The sequence below is a fragment of the Perissodus microlepis genome, chromosome 10, assembly GCF_051167445.1.
Source record: "Perissodus microlepis isolate ML-2025 ecotype Zambia chromosome 10, ASM5116744v1, whole genome shotgun sequence".
Lineage (NCBI taxonomy): Eukaryota > Metazoa > Chordata > Actinopteri > Cichliformes > Cichlidae > Perissodus > Perissodus microlepis.
Window position 1 is genome coordinate 17,500,099 of NC_140470.1, and position 15,705 is coordinate 17,515,803.

The 15,705-nt window shown below is 42.0% G+C and overlaps 1 protein-coding gene across 19 annotated transcripts in view; it reads right to left on the reverse strand.

The window, feature by feature from the left end:
- nbeaa (neurobeachin a) overlaps window positions 1-15,705 on the reverse strand; it is a 103,140-nt gene that overhangs the window by 14,032 nt on the left and 73,403 nt on the right. For 2 of the 19 annotated variants that reach the window (XM_084942556.1, XM_084942552.1), the window contains exons 26-39: window positions 15,339-15,362; window positions 13,973-14,153; window positions 12,466-12,590; window positions 12,290-12,358; window positions 11,984-12,152; window positions 11,281-11,672; window positions 10,734-10,870; window positions 8,475-8,629; window positions 7,520-7,646; window positions 5,702-5,821; window positions 4,662-4,795; window positions 3,984-4,045; window positions 968-1,032; window positions 396-504 (exon numbers count right to left, since the gene is read on the reverse strand). In XM_084942556.1, the coding sequence (XP_084798682.1) occupies window positions 396-504; window positions 968-1,032; window positions 3,984-4,045; window positions 4,662-4,795; window positions 5,702-5,821; window positions 7,520-7,646; window positions 8,475-8,629; window positions 10,734-10,870; window positions 11,281-11,672; window positions 11,984-12,152; window positions 12,290-12,358; window positions 12,466-12,590; window positions 13,973-14,153; window positions 15,339-15,362 (1,869 nt within the window). Of the gene's footprint in view, window positions 1-395; window positions 505-967; window positions 1,033-3,983; window positions 4,046-4,661; window positions 4,796-5,701; window positions 5,822-7,519; window positions 7,647-8,474; window positions 8,630-10,733; window positions 10,871-11,280; window positions 11,673-11,983; window positions 12,153-12,289; window positions 12,359-12,465; window positions 12,591-13,972; window positions 14,154-14,866; window positions 14,951-15,338; window positions 15,363-15,705 lie in introns of all 19 variants that reach the window. The other 17 variants (XM_084942567.1, XM_084942565.1, XM_084942562.1 and 14 more) reach the window with 12 other exon arrangements.

Sequence of the window (15,705 nt, forward strand, 5' to 3'; positions counted from 1 at the left end):
AAAAAAAAGCACTGAAATTAAGCACCGAAATGTGCGCTGCTTTTCGGTCTGGTTACTACCGTTTATGTCAGAACCGGTGCCATCATGGCACCGGATACCGGTACCCATCCCTACTCTTAACGCAGAGTTTACTGACCTTATTTCTGGAGCTGAAAACTTAAATTTGTCCAACCCAGAGTTCAAAGTTAGTTTGTTGAACCTGCTTTCTGGAAAATGGACCAGATAAACCTGAACAACATATACCTGAAGCACTCACAAAACAAAAGGACTTCACTTATCTGCACTGCTGATTTTTTTAAAAACGTTGAAAGCAATACATATCGTCCAGTTTCTGTGGCTTCTTGCTCGCATACATACAGCAAGTGACAAACAGAAGTTGTGTTTTGTGCTTATACCTCAAATTCAGCATGTTTGTGTACATCCTCAGCCCTCTGTCTGTTCAGGATGAACTCTGCTTCATTGGCAACGCGCACAATATGATCCTTCATGGCATGGCACAGGAGTCTGGCAGTGGAAGTAAGTGGAAAAAGAGCAAAAGAATAAAATAAAATGGAAGGAACCATCTCTACTTAGAGAAAACATAAATTCTCAACAAGATGGGAAGTGCAGCAATAAGAATGGCTAATGATTTCAGCTAACATCTGCTTCATTTTCAATGCAATGCTGTCGTTTTCCACTTTGTGCTTTCTTTGTTGGGTTTGCACTGATACTCGGGTAGTTTAGAGTAAAAAGGAAAAGCAAAACTGCAAGCACTGAAATTAGACCGGCTCAAATCAGCTGCAAATGTAATTGCACAATAATGATTCGACTTCCTGCTGGTCACACATGGCACTGTGCACTTATCCTGGCAAGGTTCTCATTAGGGCTCTATCACACCCATTAGTTGTTAAGCACTGATACAGAATTAGTGTTAATGTGTGAATTACAGAGTGATCTGCTGCGATAATCATTAAGTGTGATGGATTACCTTCCCTCATTGATAAGCTCAATGAAAGCGAGTCCAGCATTCTTCTGAATGGAGTTCTGCCACTCCTAAGTGTAGAAGAGACACCAAAAAGAGTACGATGAACCACGGCTGGGAGTAAAAAAGGGTAAATGATGAACAGGTCATGCCACACACACACCTCTACGGGTCATTTTATACTGGTTTTATTCATGTTCTAACCATGTAGTCAGTTTATTTTGGAGACTAAATGTTAATTCATTTACTGTTGGTTTTACAATGGCTCATGAAAGTGGATCAGAGCATCAGAATGACTAGTGGCGCAATATACAATTACCCAAATACTTCAATAAAATATGAAATAAAACATAGGATTTACAAGTACTTTACTTGAGTGTTTCTGTGCTATGCTGCCTTCTACTTCTGCTCTCCATTTCTTTGTTTTAAAGAATTAAATTGTAATCATTGAACACTCACAGGTAATCTTACTACGATACACAAAAACTCTGTTTGGGTGTCTGTTTGTTTGCAAACTCCTCTTAGCTCATCGGGAGTTGAGCAGCCAAACTTGGCATGCAGGTACATCTTGGTGCCCTGATGGTTCTTATCCATATCAGACACTAAGGCGTCATCACGTTGCCTAGCAACAAGCTAAAATAATCCATTTATGCACCTGTGAAATCTTATAAAATGCATCATATAATTTTGTCACAAACACATTTTCTTTATATTGCCAGAATCTAAATTAGCATACTCCCTTCTGAGTCACCTGTGCTAGATCAGAAAGGATGCTATATTATGATGCTGTTATATTGCCTAGCAACCACATCTACCGCCCCATTTTTAAACATTTCTCAAGTTTATCAAGTAAATCAGTTTGGAACCAGCACCGACGAGCCAAACAATATTATAGCACGGGCATGCAAATGCAATGCAATGCAAAGTATATACACATGTAGTATCTACTACAGCTTACACTACATATCAGTATATACAGCAATTACAATTTATAATATATTTGTACCATATTCAGAGTTACATCTGAATATCTTTGTATTTGATGAAAAACAAAGAAAACACATGACGGTTCAGTTCCCATAAACATGTTTTAATGGAGTGTTGAATTTAATTTTTCTTTTAGCCTGCAGTAGGTTGAAGTTCCTGCCTGGGAAACCTGCTGAAAGCACCTCAGAAACGCGGTGACAGCAGATGCTGCCAGAGCAGCTTCACTGATCCGATATTGATCGCGTGGAACTCTACAGGAGGGATGATTATTCCAAACGATATTCCCTCATTTGGTGCCTTGATAGTGAAAGTGGAGAAAACTGGTCTCCCAGAATTCGTCTGCTATAGGCGTTCAATATCGTTGTGATCTAGTGACCTTCATACTCAAACTTTCACTGAGCTCTCGTGACATGCAATGGGGGCACTGTCATATACTGGAAAGGATCTCTCTCATCAGGATAGAGAAGTTTCAATACAGGACAAAACTGATCTGCAGCCAGCATTTCCTCAAACCATGACAACACAAGTGTCCTGCTTTCTTGGCCTTCTTGCTTTCATTACACATCAACCTAATGACCAGCATCACAGTGATAAAATATGTGTTGGTAATTGATATTTTCAACCAATAATACTGAAGTATTTTTTCCACTAATCTAAAATCATCCAGGCCATCCTTTTAAACTATGATTCCTCCTTCAAAGCCACTTATCTTCAATGATGCTAATTAAAACAACAACAACTATGCCTTCTTGGCTTTTTAATACATGCCAGAAACCCTTGATTATTAATACACAGTACTGCAGTGAACCTGTGTGAAGGCATCTGCATTTGTTATATCAGGGATTTCCTTTAATTGGTCAAACATTTGTTCATTCTTTCACACTAAATGCTGTTACATCATCAGACCCTGACTGGACGAGCTGATCAACACGTAAAAGGCTTAAAAAGGAAAAAAGAAATTTAAAAAAAAGCTTTATTTCAGAGGACATAAACAGTTTCATCATTTACCATTGACTGTGTGAAAAGTGCACAGTAGTGCAACACTGATCAAAGGAAAGATGAAAGAAACAAGTGAAAATGCTCCTGTCTGTGAGAGAATGGAGAGTGGAGAAGGGTAAGAGTGCTGCTGAAAGCCTCAAACTATCAGACCTCCATTAGCTCCACTGGCTCTTAAGGCTGTGAAGGACACGTGGGACTATCTCCTGTTACATCCCCCCATCCGGAGGATCGATTTCTGGGCTAGGGTTTGCTCTCCCGGGTCTCTAATGGCAGACAAGGCCGGAGCCAATGGTAATACTATACATGCTGACGAGCAGCCACCCAGAAGTGGAACAGAGAGGAAAAGAAAAGGGAGTGGTAAAGAGAAGGGCAGTGTGGAGAGTGGTACGAGGTGAAAGCAGTTCCTCCTGAAACACCGATTTAAAAATGACCACGGCTGAAGATGTAAGAGGACAAAAGGCGAGAGAGAAGATGACATAGAGGTAAAGATGAAGAAAATGGAGAGCGAGACTATGGGAATGAACGCCTAAAAGAACAAGAGCGCTTTGAGAAACTTTACAACTTAAAAGAAAAGAAAAGCTGGTGACAGGTTCCACTTGTGAAAGGCTCTGCGAAGGTAAGTGTCACTCTCGCTTGGAGTTTTATTGAAGAAAACTGAGCTTACTGGCTTACTGTGATAGCAGACGGATAAATGAGCCAGACAAAACGAATTAAGATGTAATGTCTGTGACATAATGTGTTTTTATGTAAAACTTAAACCTTGCATATGTCACAATTCTAGCCCTGATTTTATTATTATTGAGGGAAAACTATGCTGTGATATTAGATTACATCTGCAATGCGCTTATTACACAGTCGTCCCTGCCTCACAGGGCAGATCAATAACTCTGAAGCTTCCGGTGTGCTCTAACCCCCCCCACCCGAAAAAAAAAAAGCCTTTCAAAAACACTTAGACACGTCAGGTTTTGACAGAACTGATTGAAAGCGTGAGGACATTTCATCAAGAAACAGAGAGGAGAGGTGAGAAGTTACCAACCTGAGAACAGAGCAGCATTACGAGCTCCACCACAGACGTGCTAGACTTCATACAGACCAGACCTGTGGCACAGACACATACAACACAGTCAGGAGCCTCTCTTTTATTCTCTGTGACACACACACACACACACACACGCACGCATGCAAACACACACACACACATACACACCACTGCAAGATACAAAAATATCATCAAGAAGACACTGTAGTGTCAGCGGTTTCTGCTGCTGTGCACAATCATCGTAGACAAGTTTAAAAACAGCATGCCACAGAAAAGACAAGAACAAACGGTGGAGAAAAAGATGAGGGACACCAGGAAGCAGGTGAGCAGAGGCAGGACTGCAACGCATTTAGTACAATCTCTTACACCCGTAACGCTAAAACTGGTATAATCTTATCTAAAAATATTGACACATCTAGCTAGCTGAATAGAAACAGTGCAAAATCCTACCTGCTTGACGAATGGGTGAAGCAGCCAGTTCAAAGACACACATACACACACACACACACACACACACACACACACACACACACTCATCACCTCGTTCTCAACCCTCCACTCACTCTTTTTCGATCTCACTCTGTCTCACGCACACAAACATTACTGTGAGGGACAGTGAATGAGGAGACTCCACAGAGAGACGCCAGTTAGAGAAAAAGGAGCCGTGTACAGCACCTGTACCTTCTATGAGCAGCTCCTGCCCATGGCTACCCAGCAGCGTCCTGGACAGGAACGGAGCAAAGTCCACAAATATCTCCCTGAGCAAAGGGGCCACCTTCTCCAAAGCGCGCTCCAGCTTTGTGGTGATACTGTGGCGGAGATAATCGAGAGACAAGGATGAAAACGATAGGCGTGCCGATAACATGAGCAACATACAGATGAGGGTACAAGAGCATTTGAGGAAAAATCTCAGGGGATATACAGTAGGCGAGAAGGGACAAATGTGAATGAAAGAAATATGTGGAGACACGTGAGAACAAGGAAGGGAGGCACAGGACACAGGAGAAGAGAAAAAGCAGGCGAACGAAATAGAAAAATGTGCGAGTCGGACACAGAATGTAGAAAAAAACGATGGTGTGGTATGGAAGCAGTATGTCTGTATTAGTATTACTAGGAAAAAGATGAGTTAGAAAGGATAATTGTTAGCCGGTCAGCTTAGCACTGTGGGATGAGTGAAGGTTAAAGTGTAATAAAAACTGAACCTGAAAAACTGCCAGACTTGTCTCTTGAATGGTATACTGCGTCTTTATGTGTGTACAGCTGCATTTTAAATGCTTTTCCATTCTTTAGAAATTGAGACATGAAGAGTACAAAGCAGCAGACTCAATTATGGAGCCGCGATGGCAGTGAAATTTATATTCCTGGCTTTTTAGGTAATGCGATCTCTGAAACAGACCTGGGTCGCTAATCTACCAATTGTGGTTTTGTTTTAACCTGCTCGGAGAACCAGATGATTTGCGAAAGCTGCGGTGAAGGTTAAAACAAGCATCTCGACTCAGGTCTGGCCTGGAGTTTGGGGTTAGTGTGAGGAGATGACCATGCCAGAAATGACAGAGTTGACTCTGCTACTGAAAAATTGTTGAAGCTGTTGAGGAAGTCGGCCCTTTCTTGCATGGCATTCTGGGAACATTTAGTCGTGGTTGGGCGTGGCAGAGGGTGTGTGGTGGAGGAGGGGCAGAGGGAGGGGCATGGGGACAGGACGAGTATCTCCTTGCCTAAAACACTGTCCTGCATCTCGGGGGGCTGCCTGGAAGCCAGCCAGAGAGCTAAAAGACTTGAGCTCAGGGGGCGTCTGACCGCTGCGCAGCGCACACTGCGCCACCTCACAATAGGCACTGCAATACAAACCACACACACACACATAAAAACACACGTGCAGACATGCGCACTGATTAAGGGAGACATGCACACGCACCCACCCACTCCTGTGTGTGTGCACTTTTAGAAGAACATGTGCAGCCATGTGAAAAAAAACTTTTTACACAACTGTATGGAGTCCTGTGAAAAACCAGCGAAAGTAAACCCCATGATTCACCTTACAGAGCAAAGTAATGATCAGTCTCTTGCATCGCTGTGTGGCGATTTTGGCCCACTCTTCTTTACAGCACTGCTTGAGTTCACTGAAGATTTCAGGCATTCATTTATGCACAGCTCTCTTGAGGGCCCGCCACATTTAATCAGGTTGAGGTCTGAGCTTTGACTGGATTATTGCCACGCTTTGATTATTTTCTTTTTCAGCCATTCTGTTGTAGATTTGCTGCTGTGCTCGGGATCATTGCCCTGCTGCATGACCCAATTTGGGCCAAGCTTTATCTGACAGACAGATGGCCTCACGTTTTACTCTAAAATACTTTGGTATAACAAAAAGAGCCAAAAAGCAGGTTCTTTGGCTGAAAAACAAGCCAACATCACACCCCTCCACCACCGTGCTGACAAACATGGTGCTGTGCATTACAGCTAAACATCTTCACTTGGTCTCGTTGTGGTTTGTTCAACTGTGCAGCTTTGCAAACCTAAGCAGTGTTACTATGTGGAGTCTGAGATGTAGTTCTTGAGTTTTTTGCAGTTTCCCTAAGCATTGCACATTCTGACGTTGGAGTAAACTTGGGGAAGATTGCGGCATTGTGCTTAAACACACCTGCCAAAACATCTGCTTTTATAGAGATGCTCACACGTGGCGATGATCAATTAATCAGGTGCATTCGATTAGCAGCACCTGGCTGCTACTTACCTTCTTAATTCCGTGAAGGTGTACTTAGTTTTTTTTCACAGGACTGCACAGGTTCCTGCGAAAACTTGCTTTTACACATGACTGTATCTGCTAACATGTCTAAGTAGAGTATAACAAAAAAGTTACAGTGCAAACTCCTACAATGGTAAAGGAATACTGCTAATTACGCTAACTGGTAATTAGTAAAGACCTCATATTGCAGATGATCATAATTTTTTTAGTGACACCTATAAAGTCTGAAGACAAAACAGATTTTTGTTAATGACAAGTTCATTTACATGTTTACAAATACAAAAAAAAGACTGTTGAGCTTAAGACATTAACGGTCTTAATTAGTAAGTGGTGACGTTTTCATACAAAGTTTTCATATCAGAGGTGATGAGCATCATACTGTACGGTAAGTGAGAAGTGTCAGGGGTACGTGTGCATGACAACATATAATATGTGTGGCTAGAAGATGATTAATATTAGCTGATATTAGCTGATGGAACGATACCTGAACCCGTCTTTTGCAGTTGATTAGTTTAGCATGTCAAATGTGGTGTGTCTTACATGAGCCTAATAAAAATGTCCACAGCCACATCAGTCCAGAAAAAACTTCATCTTACCCTATAATCCTGTAATGAACGTGTAAGTGAAGTGAGAAATCTTTAGGGAGGATGAAGGGACAGGAATGAGGCAGGAAAAAAGACAATTTAACATAAAAAACAAAAGCCGGAGACAGGGGGACAAAATAAAGTAGGATGGAACTGAACCAATGAAATGAAATGGCCAAAGGCTGTATGATGGCGAGAGTTCTGACCTCATATTCTCCATGGTGTCTTCTGGCATGGGTGCCACTGTCTGCACCGCTGGCAGATTCTTACTAGTTGCACCATTGACAAAAGATGAAGAGGAAGATGAGGATGAGGAGGCCGAATCTGCGGCACCTGGACAGGAGGGAAAATGATAAAAAGAAAAAGCACGATAGTAACAAGAACCAAGATTAGTATGAAGTTAACAGTAATGGTAGTAATAAAGGAACTGGATATGCTGCTGCTTGTCCTTTTGGTAATGGCCCCGGTTTGAGAAAAAAGCTTTTCAATCAATATACAGAATCCATTCCAGAGAACAAATCCCTTCCTTCTCCATTATGCATGTATGATAAAGTACAATATGTCTAACAGGCTGACAAAGCCTCAAATAGAAATCCACTCTGCTGCAGTGGATCTGCTGAGCATGATTCTACTCAGAAAGGATGATCTGCAAGTCTGCTGATGTTGTCGTTATCCTAAATTTGGGTCAAGGATCATCTAATAGACAATATCTCTCTGTTTGTTCTGCATTCAGTATTAAGTATGAGCCATATGTGCAACGTCCACCATAAGATGAGTTTCTTATAGTTGCTGCACTGTCTGCAACTTCCTTCATCTGCCCTCATATACAAGCTAAAACTAACCCTGAAAGGATCTGCTGGTTCAGTTTGCTCTGCCTGTTAAAGGACAAAAGCGTGAAGCTTCAAAGACTTTTTGTAACAAAAGAAGAAATTCAACCCTGCTTGATTGAGCGGTTTCTGAGCTGCTTGAGGCCTTTTACACAAACACCTTTGTCATGCTGCAGTTCTCTGTGTGCTCTATCTCCTTTAGCACACACACTACCAACTGGGCAAAAGTCTTTATGAGTAAAATATCGAATATATGCACGTCGAAATTACACGAATAGGTTCAAAAAGACATGGGTGGGTTAAGCGTGCGCTACAGCTGTGTGTTCTCTCCCACCTGTAGTGTTGATCATGCTCTTGGGTGTTGCTGTTGCAGCAGCAAAAATGTTGGGTGTGCTGCCAGCTGAGGCTCCTCCGCTAGTGGTGGGCGTGCCCACAGTGTTGACCGACAGGCTGCCGGGTGGAGGCTTTTTGACTGGAACCACGACACTCCTGTGAAAGACGAGACATAAAGGCATCAGGCAAACATGTATCCATGCATTTGTTACGTCTAGACCTTGAAATAGGCTTATTGTAAAAGTACAGTGAGAGATAGTTCAGGAGACATACACCTTCTCCATTTTCAAGACTTATCTTAAAACTATGCTTTCTAATAAACCCTGTAGGTCAGGTGACCCTGAATCATCCCTAAGTTAAGCTTCTATATGCTCAGACTGTTGAGGGACATCCCATGACGCTCTGAGTGCGTCACTTCCACTACCCTCTGAATTCTCCATATATGCATATACGACCACTGCATGCGATGTGGTGCATCCCATTTGCTGTTTGCCATTTCTCTATGATCCTCTTTTCTGTTTTGTCTCCGTCCTAAACCCCAACCAGTCATGTCAGATGGCTGTCCTTCACTAAGCCCGGTTCTGTTGGAGGTCTCTTGCTGTTGAACGGGAGTTCTTCCTCCCCACTGTCGCCTAGTGCTTGGTCAGACTGTCAAATCACTGGGTTTTACTGTATGCTACAGCACCAAATAAATAAAATAGAATAGAATAAACTCTTTTCCCCACGAAGATGACATTTGAAAACGTCCTTTGTAACACTAATGATGAGTTTTGACACCTCAGTATATATTAATAAAGTTAGAATAGTTTCTGAGTTTTTCCAAGGGTAGACCACCCTCACTAACTTCTTCCTATTAGGCTTTCAAGGGGTAAGTTCTTCTTCAGACAGATGTGCAAACATCAATTCAATTCAATTGTATTTATATAGCGCCAAATCACAGCAACAGTCGCTTCAAGGTGCTTTATATCATAAGGCAGACCCTACAACGGGGGTAGACAACTCCAGGCCTCGAGTGCTGTGTTGGATCAAGGATCTAAAACCTGCAGGACACCGGCCCTCGAGACCTGGAGTTGCCCATCCATGCCCTATAATAATATATACAGAGAAAAAAACCCAACAATCATATGATCCCCTATTAGCAAGCACTTTGGGGACAGTGGGAAGGAAAAACTCCCTTTTAACAGGAAGAAACCTCCAGCATAAGCAGGCTCAGGGAGGGGTCTTTCATTGTAGAAACTACTGTTTCTTAATGTAATTAATGTATTAATTGACCTAAGAAACAGAAAACTTTCTTTTAGCAAACTCAATTTTTCTACCTATGAATCATCATCGTTACATTTTTTTCACATTCCTTTTAGTACCAGTGAATTTCAGGGCCCAGTAATGTCCCCAAAGATATCGAGACGTCCTCTCAAAGAGTAATTTCTGCTTTTTATTCATAACAGCTGAAAAAAAATCAGGGAGCAACAAGGACATTTATTTTTCAGATGTAGAGACTACTGGGAGCTTAGCAGCAATATTAGAGACTATTTTAAATGTCAAAGAAAGGTAAAACTATTGCGAACATGCTTTTTATTTTTTTTAAACAAGTGCAGGTCTTTCTTTTGTGCAGAGATACAGAGAGAGATCTGATTAATCTTCCAAAATTGTCAACATAACAGTTAAAACTGTGAAAGGGCGAGCATGCATTTCAAAACTACTAATAATACAGATGTGATTGTTTCCTGTTTCTGTACAGGAGATATCAGTATGTCGTCAGCAAAAAACTGAAACCTTTTTTTAAACTTATCATCCCCCATCGTGTCCAAGTATCTAAATCTAAAATCCGAACTATCCTGCTATCACTGCTGATAAACAAAAATTAACATTACTGGGTTTTTTTTAAACTGAATTTTCAAACTAATGCATCCATTTTACTCAAACCACTCAGCTGCATTTGCCTTTCTTGTCTTTGTGCCATTGTAGTCACCATCAAACAAAACATATCACAGACTGCTGGCAGGGGAGCACAATGTGTGTATTTGTAAATGTTACCATCAAAATAACTTTGTTCAAAGTGAGAATTATCCACATATGAGGCAACGATCGGTTTCTGCACCCACTGTTTTTCTAAAACTGGTACAAAGCAACTTGACAAACAGCACTACACTAATATGTCTCTGTACCCAAAATCGGTTAACTGATGGATGTGTCAGGCTGCACAGAAGCTAATACCTCTGCTTGTTTTACGCCCCACGTAGGTCCAAAAACTGGGACTGACCTGTCGAAGGAGTGGAACTGCATGGGCAGCATGGGGTGCGTCTTCAAGGCAGGGTCTGGGTGATAGGGAGTTGGCCCAGACTCCTGTCCCAAGTCCCCTCCATCAACAGGAGCTGCCACCAGGCTCTTCAGGATTTCCTGCATTCCCGAGAGCAGCGAACGAGAGACAGAACACGATACTTATGAGGCGCATCACTAAATTTTGCTTTGAAGGGTGGTTTTATTTTGTTCTTTTATCTAACATGGAAAAGTGAGTATGTTCTAATCACACATAAGCTCACTGAAAGGAGCATCTAACCTCAGGTAATCAACCAGCTACAAATACAGGCGATAAAAGTAATAGAAAATTCACGTGACCTCTACAGTATAGGGTAAACATAAATGGATACATACATTTTGACTGCATTAAACCAGATTTCTATTAGTTAAAATAAAATACAGTGATTTTCAAATATTTAAAGAAACTACAACTGAGAGATCTAAAGATACGTGCTGACTATTGTTTTCTCAGAATTAGGCTCATGTGGATGCTGGAATCACACGCCCACCTTGACATTGATGCCTTTGTTTGTTTGACTGATGCTGGAGATGGACGAAGGCGGGGCTTGACTAGCGTTGGGGGTGGAGCCGGGGTTATGGGGAGAATCCAAAAGGCTCTCCTGTGACCTTCTAACATCAGATGACAGACTGCATAACAGATCTGTGCCTCCTCCCCCACTTCCTCCTCCTCCTCCGATGTCTCTGTCTCTGTCTTTATCCGTCTCTCTCCCCACCAGGCCCAGCCCGAGTCCAAGACCCATCTCCGAACCGTTTAGCGATCCGCTCACATGGCCCTCTTCTCCAATGCCCGAGTCTGTGTGTGGAAGGCCGGCACGAGGGGAGTCATCCACAGGGGTGGGGGTCTGTTTGTCGCGGTCGGAGAAGGCTGTGGATGGATGTTCTGGAGAAATTTGGAAGATTTTTTTTTTATGGATAAACACTGATACAATTAAAGAAGTATATTTTCTCAGTGCAGATTGGATTATCAAGAAATTCCACAACATACTGACCTTTGATGTTCAACTAAAAAAAAAAGACTAATGCTTTAAAGCATTTTTTTTTAAGTAACACCCTTAATTTCTCTTTTTTTTAAATTTTATTGGTGTCATATTGAGTCTTCTTATCAGTATTATTGTTTGGTCAAACAATGCAAACATCCAAAATCATGCTTGCATGTGGAGGATGATGGAGCAAAAGAAAAACAAAGGTCACCTGTACTGGTTGGGGAGTTAATCTCGTGGCGGATGCTTCTCCCGGATAAGCTGGTAGATCTGCCAATCTCTCGCTGGGGTTCCAAAATGTCCCGGTACTTCGAAACCATGAGAACTGAGATAAAGTAAACAACTGCCAGCGCCAGAAACTGAGCCTGCTTACTGTCATCCTGCAGCAAAACAACACACGCACACAAAGTTATTCAGCAGAGAAACACTCAGGCATCTTTTTTTTTTTTTTTTTTTGCTCCCTGTATCTATAACCAGACGAATACTGTATATACCAAAAATACACCCGCACGCTTACCACATCTCTGAAAACCACAGCTCGGAGACGGTTAATGTCTACATCCTGGAGAAGTCTGTCTGGATCCTGCTAAATATGGAAGACAGGATATCAAAAGGTGGCGTGTCATACATATGCATGTTTCTGTGACAGTTTTAGGTGTTGCTGGATGCGTCCTCGATTCATGCGTGTGCTACCTTGCTGGCGGTGGAGGCACTGTGGAGGCTGTCCTGTGACTTGCTGCTGGTTAAGGAGGACTTGCAACTCCGATCTCTCTGTCTCTGCCTGCACTCCAGGCAGTTCCTAACCGCCACACAACATACTGAACGAGACGGAGAGGTAGAGGAAAAAACAGGTAAGTATAGTGTAATGGAGTCGGCTTTTACATTTCAAGAAAAAAAACAAACAGGGGATGTCCTGAAGTCATGCATGTCGTGACTGCAGCGTGTATAAGCATTTATTTAAAGCACACATACATGCACCCATACGTTACAAACAAAGAACGATTTTTATTTTGTGATGTGATCATTTCTCTGCCCTACATCAGAAATTACATTTCATATGGTGTAGCAGAAATGTAAGGTCATCCTAGAAATACTCCACTTACAATAATCTAAGAAATTAAGTAAACTGATGTGCTCTGCCAGCAATCAAATATTTCTACTTGATTCTAAAACACTGAATAAGTCAATAATCAGCTAATTAACCAATCACTGGAGCTCTCAAACTGAGGAACTGCCTTCCATCTTTCCTCCTTAGAAAGGTACAGCGACAGAAAGACTCAGAGATTAAATATAAGTAATCTGGATCCACTGGAAGCACCCTGTGATGAACCTCCTACTGAGGCGGTCGTGGCCTGCTTTCACCGGCTAAAGCAGCTCACCTGGGTTTTCCACTCAAGTTCATGTTTGTTTTCTCTCTAATGAATGTTTTATTTACATAAACCTCTTGCATGGATTCCTTGTTAGTCAGCTTGAGCTAGCTTGTGAAAAATGGGGGTCATCTGGGATTGAGACCTGGGATTTGTCACAAGCTGCTAAATGATAAAAAGGTGGTCCACAACAGAGACAGCCAATTATTAGCAAGAGTTAGCCAGGACTGCCTCCAAGATGGTGTAAAGGGAATCAACAATTATTTTGGAATGAAAGCTTGTTGCGGTTATTTTGCCAATTAGCAAAAAATTTATTTGTTTTTTTATTTTCAAATCTCCAGTGGTTGTCCCTCTCTTTCTCTAAGCTCTCTACCCAAGGTGCCTCCAATTCCCCAAAACCTGAATTGGCTAAGCAGATAAAAATGGATGGACTTATCTACAGTATATCTGTATAATTTAAAAATACTTATTCCAATAGCGATAAACAAAAAAGCATTTTAAACCTCAGGGAAATAAAAACTGGCATATTTTCACATGTTTAACTTTAAAACTACACATTTAATTTGAAAACTGTTCAGTAATCTTAATGCTGACATAAGTAACTTTCAGTTCCAGTCATATGCAACAAGGCCATGAAGCAGTTTGCACGTAGCCTTCAGAAGCTGATAGTTGCCAAAACACAACAGCTGCCTGATAATTTAGCTTGACCTGGTCACCCATGCTCCTCCTGCACTTCTTCCTGCGGCCCTCGTAGTTGAGAACTGCTGGTCTCGACTAAGAATCAGCTCATCTAAACATTTTATAAACACTGAAGAGATTCAACTCGGACGCACCGAGGCGGAGGCACTGCCTCATCAGTCCTCCTGACGACATGTTCTTCTCCGCTTCAATCTCACTGAAGTTGAGGGAGCTGGCAAACACCAGCACGTCCACCATGGCCATGAGACGAGAGAGGAAAGTGACGGCCGTCTCTGAAGACATCCCCTGCGTCGCCTCGATGTTCTCCAACTCCGTCTGCGAAAGAGGGAAAACACAACACGTGCTCGCTAGTTATTCAGTGAAAAACTGGCACTTAAACACAACGCACTGGATGCTCTCAGAAGTTAGGAGGGATGAAGAAATCCTGAGTTATCTTATTATTTTAACAAACAACAGAAAAAACCTTTAAAAAATATGCAGTCGCGCCTTGCAATGAGCAGGACCAAAACGGTCACGGCTGGCTGTTGCACAACAAACACGGAAGGCAACCTTGAGTGTCATGCTGGTTTAGTGAAAAACATACTTATAATGATGACGTTTGGCAACATGAGGTGTTCTACAAAACACAAAGTACAGCCTGGTGACACACATATAACGGTGACAGTGGGGTTGTGGCAAAGACAGTGTGGGTTTTTAGCATTAACAGCAGTAGTGTGGACACACTTGGGCTAGCCTTGAATATCTTATGGGCCCCTTGATTTATCAAACTGTGGTGCGACTACATTGAAAATCTGAAGGCAGCATTGCAGTGGTCAAAACCAAGTGGTGTAGTTTTCTGTGTCTCTGCTTCAGTAAGCAGGACGTGCAGGGCTGTGGAGAGCTGACAGCGCAAGCATCTGGTGGCTCATCAGAGCAAGTGAGCACAGACATTTTGGGGGATAACAGACACACAAGGTGAAGACAGAAGGGCTTGGGTTGGTGCTCTTAGCTCTTCTGGTGATGATGAGAGTCTCAAGCTCTTTACGCACCTCTCCCCCTGCGCCTCCTCCCCCAGGAACAGGGGTCACCTCCTCTCCCTTTGACCCCCTCTGGGGTCCGGCTCCTCTTGCCTTCTTTAGCGTTGATACAAATGGGACAGGCTTAGCAGATGCAACCCCCAAGGACGTTTGGAAATACTCTCTTATAAAATATATAAGCAGACTATATACCCCCTAAATAATCTTCTCCCTTTTGTTTCTTATTGATCCACCCTGTGGCTTTTTAGGCTTTTTCACCCCCTATATTCACATAGTATTCTAACTGGGTTGACATACTTAATCTTTATGAACAGAGACAAAGAAATCAATAGATTTAGACAATATAAGGTAAGCAGCAGAGGAGCACAACACGCAGAAACACTATGGATGTCAGACAAGCAAGGGTTAGTGTCAGTCACAATGGTTAATAAACCAGAGCTAAGTATTAGTAGAATAGAAAAAGAGGAAGAAACTGCAAACTTACAGTGTTGGCACTACTCTTAGAATTCTGCACATGCAAAACAGACAAAAACAGAGAGAAAAAAAGACAAGAAAATACACAAAACACATGTAACACAGAGAGGAAAAGAAAGGTTAAAATGCAAAAACGCTTAAAACAATAGGCTATCAAGCTAACGAAAACGGTTAATTGAAGGGATTAGAACTAAATATTGTTAAGAAGTGTTAGGTTGACAGTTGCACATACTGGTTTAATTGGGAGTTAAATTCGTTTATAAGTCTTTTTTTTTAAAATTTTGTCTACTGTGATTTTATAGGTTAATTCAGGGAAATAACCCTATCAAGGCACACAAGATCTGTGCTGCAAGGGGAACAAAAAAAACACACACACA